Below are 7,264 nucleotides of genomic sequence, written 5' to 3'. Positions count from 1 at the left end.
TAACTCTTGAGTGTGAAATTTCTGTCTGTCATGTCTTTGAATTTGTAAAGCTTTAGTTATTATATGCACATGGTTTCGTATGGCTGTTTAGAAAAAGGATTAAATGAATAATCTCTGCACAGTACATACTTTTACTTTTGATTAAACCTTTGCACTTCTATTCAAGTGACAATTTGAACGCAGGATTTGTGTTTTCTAACGGCTTAGGGTTATTTTTACATTGTTTTATTCTGTACTTTTACTCAAGCAGAGGATCTGTCTTCCGCCACTGTTATGGAAATGTTGTCTTATATTAAAGTATCAATCATTTGTATTTCCTTGTCGCGTGAAACCCAACTGTGAATAAGCTGATTTCAAGCTATTGTGATGGAGCTCTGCCACATTTTGGGGTTTAGTGAAGTGACACCCCTGCTGAGTGAGACTTGTAAAGCTTCAGCTCTTGTATGACGGCACCCTGTGCGTACACACACACACACACACACACACACACACACACACTGTCCAGGTCGCTGGCTGGTGAGATAACCGCCAGGCAGAGACAGAGACAGAGAGAGGGATGCTGGGATGGGGTGTCGTGTGAGGTGGAGGAGAGGGGACAAGTCACATGCTTTGACTCGCTCTGTCAGTGTCAAGTTGTCCTGTATTAAGAATAAACTCCAGTCAGAACTTTCAAAATAAAACTGTTACCGGAGAAGAGACGCTGACACATTATGTGTAGTGCCGTTCAGAGTTTTAGTTCTTCCTATTCACTCAGCATTAGTCTGTATGGTTGTTACTCAAGCCCTGGAAATGGCTCATCCATTTCCGGGGCTTGAGATACAACCAAGCAAAACTGACAACTGCATATAGTGGCCCCAGACCCCAGCTTCACTCCATAGCATTTGGGGTTTTTATTAACCAAAGAAGTAGTACCATTGAAGTACGACAAACCCCCCAATCCTCTCCATCTAACTTGCAGAATGTTGGGAAAAAACATGTTTAGTTTATTCTGTGTAGATTTGTTGAGAAATTGTGTTTGATCCAAATTATTATTGAATCATCTTAAGTATTATTCCCTGACGTCCAAGGCAAACATACTCGGTTGCATGTTCACCAGTCAAAGCACAAAGACGAACTCAGTAAATAAAACTGAGAAAAACTCATAATTGAAAATATTCACTTCCATATTCATTCCAAGTGAATGCTTATCTAAAGAATATACTTAAAAGATTAAATGGTTTTCATGCCATTAATGGATTTGCCAATTGATCAACTGCTCAGTCTCTGGGTTGGTTGTTGGGTGTCTGACATGTAAGGGGGCCGACAATAACTTTTTTGCCCCAGGGCCCCACGGGAAAGTTAATCCAGCCACGTGCGGATCCGAATAGGATGGAATCTTTGAGGACAAGAGGCGGTTTGATTCAAAGAGAACAAATGAACACTCCACTGTTGTATGCAATACGACACAGCGACTCTTCCATCAGGCCAAAAACAGCCTGTAGTCCGAGTCTCTGAATCATTTTTCGTCAAACTACCTGCTTCCGGTAGCGGACCGTCTTATTGTGAAGGTAACATCCGTGTATATCCGGTCGGCCTCACTCCGGCTGGCTTGACGCAGCTCTCCATCTCCCCGGTGCGCCGCGCCTGAACTCCAGTACCTGGCACCGCAGAGCGCGTCCGGCGGCTGAGGGGGACGCAGGCGCACGGAGGAGACCGCTTGGTCCCGTTTAACTTCACTTTTACAGTCCACTGAAACTTCTGCGTGACGTTCCTCATTTGTCCCGTCCCCCCCCCATCCTCCCGACTGACGGGCTGAGTTTTGGATACCGGCAGGGGGAGGAGATGGAGCTGCAGGGCTCCGGGAGCTCGGGGCGCACGGAGGACCTGGAGTGAGTGACGCCGGTGGATGGACGCTGCTCCCCGGTAAGGACTGCGTTCAAAGTTTATCTGTTTGTTGTTATCATGTACTTCCCCCCCCCCCCTTTTCCTCTCCTCTCCTGGGCACTTCACTGGGTTGAATGTCCGTGGCACAGTAGAAAATGTCCTTTGTCAATGGCGGTGTCTTCCACAAAAATGTTGGGGAACAATTCAATAATATCGTCATAGGCAGTTATAAAGTGGCCTTTCCTACAATATAAAAAGTCAGTGACCTTGTTGTTGGTTACTTCATGATGGGCCTATATATATATATATATATATATATATATATATATATATATATATATATATATATATATATATATATATACACATTACAGGCAATAATATCTAAAATTGTGAGATTTGTTTTGAGATATTTCTTCTTTAAATCATTCCACAGTTTATTATAGTGTTAGTTATACTGATTTCCGTCCAAGTGCTCTGGGTAAAGCTGGGACATTCTACAGCCTCATAGATGTCGTCAGTACATGTGACACTGGCCGTCAGGAGCATGTGTACTGACTGAGAGTCAAAAGAAAATGTCTGATTTGCTCTGGGGTTTTCATTTTGGCTGTTTGTTCTGGTTTCATTGAGCATGAGACGCACTTGTGAATTCTTGGTAAAGATGTGGTGATGTGCAGCCACAGTCTGAATATGAACCCGTGTTAATGGGTTTCAGGGGTTCTCAGAGGTATGAATATATTTTGTCCTGGTGTCGGGTTTAGATCCAGCTGGATGATTTAATTCCGAATGGCCTGGCTGTTGTAGCAAACCAGGCTCATAATGAGTTTCTGAAATGTTTTTAAAAGGGGCTCCTCGGACAGTTTTTTTCTCCTGTGGAGAAGAATGGCTTTCTCTGCTTTTGTGTGTGTGGTTAATTGTTGTCTGCCCATCAGCTACTATTAAATCCCGACAAGATCGCCCTTAAACTGTGCAGCCCTGGAGTTCTCGCACAGTCCAGGCGACATGCCCATAATGAAAATAGACAGGAAAGAGGGATGCGGGCAGATTCAATCTCATTATTTTCATCAAATGCACACTACACTCGCTCTCTAGCCTGTGAACCGGCTTGCCAGCTCTCCTGTCGTCCCGTCTGACTGTAGGCAGAGAATACACATGCCTGCGTGGACCCAAGGTTGGCCCACACTTCTATTGTCCTGATTCCTTCTTTGTTTTCATGACCGTTTTCCAAATAATCCAGCTCTCGCTCCAAGTTAATAACAAATTGGTGGCTTTGGAATATTTTTCTATCCCCCTCTGGGGATCAATAAGCAACGAAGTGAGCACACGGTGGACCAGTGGGGAGCGTTTCGCCGAGTGCTCGTGACAACGTGGACTGTGTCACATGCTCCAACTTCCATCTTGCCCTGCCAAACTCCGCCGCATGCTGCCCAGTTAAGGAGAAAATATGATGTGCTCAAGAGAAAAGCCAAGAAATGAAGCTGCTCCTGTGATCGCCCGCTCTCAATTTAAACTGAGATTGTCATTTCACTTGACATGTCCTAACATGATATTCCAGTACTCCAAGAAAATTCCAGTCATTACAAATAAGAGTCGACCACAGGCTGCTGTAGCTCGACGACGTCACTGCGCTTCGCAGTTATCGTAAATTTCAGCTGGAGGATGAATTATAAATCAGTGAGCTTTAAGTAACACTAATCATCATGGGTGGGAATTTATTGTGGTTGGGGAAATATTTAATTGAACCACTGACAATATAGACAACCCCACGGCTCGTTCTCCTCGTAGCAATATGAATTAGTCGTCTAAGCGTCTTTCTCTCTGTATGTCCAGGTTGTCCAAAGCCAGTCTGGATTAAAGCATCAGCAGCGATGGCCTGATGTCATCACAGAATTGTACAGCTGTAGGATTACATCGGACGGGGCTCTGAGTGCTTCCTGTTGTCTGCGTTTCACACCTTTTCTCACCCCTCTCTGTTTAGATTCATTTGTATTGATGTTTCCTGCACACGACTCTCGCTGGTTGTCTCCGTCCAAAGGTCGCTTTTTGTTTCAGAGAAGAACAGACGACATTTTCCCGTTCTTTTTCTGTGTGCTGCTGTGCTAGAGGGTGAAGGGTCTTGTGCACGGCATGGCGGGCCTGGCAGTCAGCGCAGTTCTGGTTTGTTTTTGAGAGCTGCGGTAGCAGCCACAAGGCAACGCAGCAGAAACACGCACACACACACACACACACACACACACACACACACGCGCACACACACGCACACGCACACACACAAATGCATTGATATGTTGCCATGTCCTGAACTGTCTGCCGGCGCCCCTTGGGCCCTCTCTTAGGTTCAGGCTGTCCACAGCGCGGCCATGACGGGCACCCAGGAGCCAGACCTGCATGAGCAGCACAGAGGACCAACGCAGTGGCAAGGCAGCGAGAAGGAGGAGGGGGAGAAGGTGCATGTGTCAGTCGAGGGAGAGGAGAGGGAGCAGGAGGAAGGGGAGGAAGAGGAGGAGAAGGAGGAGGAGACGGAGGAGCTGCCCTACCCGGCTCTGGCACCAGTGGTCCTTTTGGCTCTGACCCAGACCAGCCCGCCCCGCTCCTGGTGCCTCCGAGCCGTCTGCCACCCATATCCTTCACTGCTGAGTGCACCTGAAGCGCTGCGAACACGTGTGACAGTGTCTCTGTTTATAACGTGAGGGAGAGAGAGAGAGAGAGAGAGAGAGTCATTGTCTGTTTGTGTTCCAGCTCTGTACTTTCTCAAAGCTGTTGTACCAACAAGGCACCTAGCGCCTAGAATGTTTACTTTACATTTAAACACAAGGGAGACGGAAAGAAGGTCAGTAATGTGCATGTCTGTGTGTGTGTGTGTGTGTGTGTGTGTGTGTGTGTTTGGAAGACCTCAGGTATTTCCTTGGACCCATTAGCTGTAGGAAGAAATGTCTAACATTTTTTCCTGATTGGGGGTTTCCATAGTGACAAGCCCCTAATGAATCTCCAGGGTTACAGCCGCCTGTCAGTAGCATTGTTACCGGCCTCCATTTATACAGCAGGAGTCACAAATATAGTAAAAACTCTCGTCACCCTCCCGAAAACCTCGCTCTGCTTCTGTCTGAGTCGTCTCACCTCGCACCCCACTCCCCGTCTCTCACTCTCGTTCTCTCAACATCTATCCACTGCTGAGGATGTGAGGGTGTGAGTGTGTGTGTGTGTGTGTGTGTGTGTGTGTGTGTGTGTGCAGTTATCAGCGCTGTGGTGTGTGTGTGTGTGTGTGTGTGAGCAGCTATGAATACTCCGAAGCATAAACGTCAGCAACACCTCAGGGATTTGTCGAGGCTTTCCAAATTGAACATTTTCCACTGCTTATGACTCCATGTGTGAGTCCCTGTGTGTGTGTGTGTGTGTGTGTGTGTGTGGATTCCTCCGCTTGTGCGCGCATGTGTCATTGTGTGCTCGTCAGCGCACGTCAGTGGCTGTTTTGCCACCATCAGCACTCTGTGTACTCCATAAAATATAAATACATAATTGCTGAATAAATAAAATCTACACCAAGAGGAAAAGGAGAGAAAAAAAAATACAAATGCCACGAAACCAAGCTCCTCTGGAGCCTGCTGGGCTGTTACCATGGTCGCGTCCCAGAACATTGTACCCTCACTGTGTCAGCACTTACTTACTGGACACACTCACAATCGCACACTCATGATCAAACACACACACATGTGAGCATGCGCGCGCACACACACACACACACGCACACACGCACAAGCAAGTGAATACCCTCAGACAAACGAGGGAATCTCCCATGGAGAGGCTCTTTAGAGGAATCACCTGGTTGCCTGGCAACAGCGTAGCTCTGCCCTGACGGCCTGGTTACTTCCGCTCGCAGTATTTGTTTGTTTTTTTTCCGAGTGTGTTTGCGCGTCCGTCTGCCTTCCCGTCTGTCTGTGTGTCCATACAGCACAGCCACTGGCACGTGTCCCATCTGATTTAGCAGTATATGTTTCTGCACTCTTTCACTTAACAGCGTTCGAGTGTTACTGTGAGTGATCTGCAGGGGGAGGTAATGTGGGTGGACGTTGTTCGACAGGGACATTAATGTGAACACATGGGGGGGGGGGGGGTAGTCCCATTTTTCCTGAGGTGACCCTTAATTCCTTTTTACCGATGATACTCTGAGTACATAATGCATATTACAGTAATTTCCTATCGCATCTCCTGCCGTTTCCTCCCCCCCCGCAAACAACCTCCGCTGTGCCATGTTTACAGCAAGCTGTACATCTCGCCGTCCTACAGAGCAGCTAACAAAATTTACTCTGAACAAAAACAAGACCAGCTTTTGCCATTATGTAACATTCCCCTGTGTTTCCTTCCGATGCTGCATTAATGTCCCGTTATGTCCTGTGCCTTTGGGAGGAGACGTTCGTTACACTCTGAGTGTGTGGAAGAAGGTGCCGGCTTCGTGAAGTGCTGAGCTTTCCATGTGGCAGTCGTCCAGCTCCTCTAATGTGACATACGACACACGCAGAGAAACACGCACGCTCACATGTGGGGAGGTACACGCACGCACACGCGCACACACACACACACACACTGGACATAACTTATTCAGCAGTGCATTAAACATTCAGAGCGGTTCCTTTTGTTTAAAGATGAGAAAAGCTGATTCTGTCACTCCTATACAAGTACCTTTCTCTGCCTTCCTTTCTTCTTCTGCTCCCGCGCTCTTTCCCTCCCCCGTATCCCTCTGTAGTCGATATCAGCCCCATCCTCTCCTATTTATTGCTCTCTTTATTCCTAAACTGTCCCTTATTTGGGTTAAGGTGTGTGTGTGTGTGTGTGTGTGTGTGTGTGTGTGTGTGTGTGTGTGTGTGTGTGTGTGTGTGTGTGTGTGTGTGTGTGTGTGTGTGTGTGTTTAGGGGGGGTCTTACTCAAAGTAGGATGAGCTGTCATTTTAGCCAATTAACATGGTTCTAGTTCAAGTGTTTCCATGGCTACCATATGTCACACTCGTAGGGGGTGGAGCCAGAGGAATTGAAAACTTGACAGAAACTTGGCCCACCTTCAATCCAGACACTCGTTCTGGCACACACACACACACACACACACACACACACACACACACATACACACAAAAGCACGCACACACACACACACACACACACACACACACAAAAGCACGTACGCACGCAGACAGACACACACACACACACACACACACTCTCACTCTCAAGCTTAACTAGGTTATGTTTAATCAAGTCTGTGTGTGTGGATTCCAAAGGGAAAGTGTGGGGTCAAGCAGCAAAGAGCATGAGGAAACAGTCAGTAAATTCAGTTGAGGATTCATTTAACGATGCATTATAGATCAGTTATCAGGTTGGCTTTAATAAAAACAAAACTCGGGGTTGCCAGG

The 7,264-nt window shown here is 47.0% G+C and overlaps 1 protein-coding gene across 2 annotated transcripts in view; it reads left to right on the top strand.

Moving 5' to 3' along the window:
• The first annotated feature begins 1,624 nt into the window (after positions 1–1,624).
• Positions 1,625–7,264, top strand: part of LOC118313033 (voltage-dependent T-type calcium channel subunit alpha-1I-like) — a 39,938-nt gene continuing 34,298 nt past the window's right edge. For both annotated transcript variants that reach the window (XM_047334067.1, XM_035638234.2), the window contains exons 1-2: positions 1,625–1,902; positions 4,200–4,483. In XM_047334067.1, the coding sequence (XP_047190023.1) occupies positions 4,224–4,483 (260 nt within the window). In that variant the 5' untranslated portion in view covers positions 1,625–1,902; positions 4,200–4,223. The remainder of the gene's footprint in view (positions 1,903–4,199; positions 4,484–7,264) is intronic.

The sequence above is a fragment of the Scophthalmus maximus genome, chromosome 8 (genome assembly GCF_022379125.1).
Source record: "Scophthalmus maximus strain ysfricsl-2021 chromosome 8, ASM2237912v1, whole genome shotgun sequence".
Classification (NCBI taxonomy): domain Eukaryota; kingdom Metazoa; phylum Chordata; class Actinopteri; order Pleuronectiformes; family Scophthalmidae; genus Scophthalmus; species Scophthalmus maximus.
The sequence above is the reverse complement of the archived record's forward strand: the minus strand, read 5'-3'. Positions and strand labels throughout refer to the sequence as shown.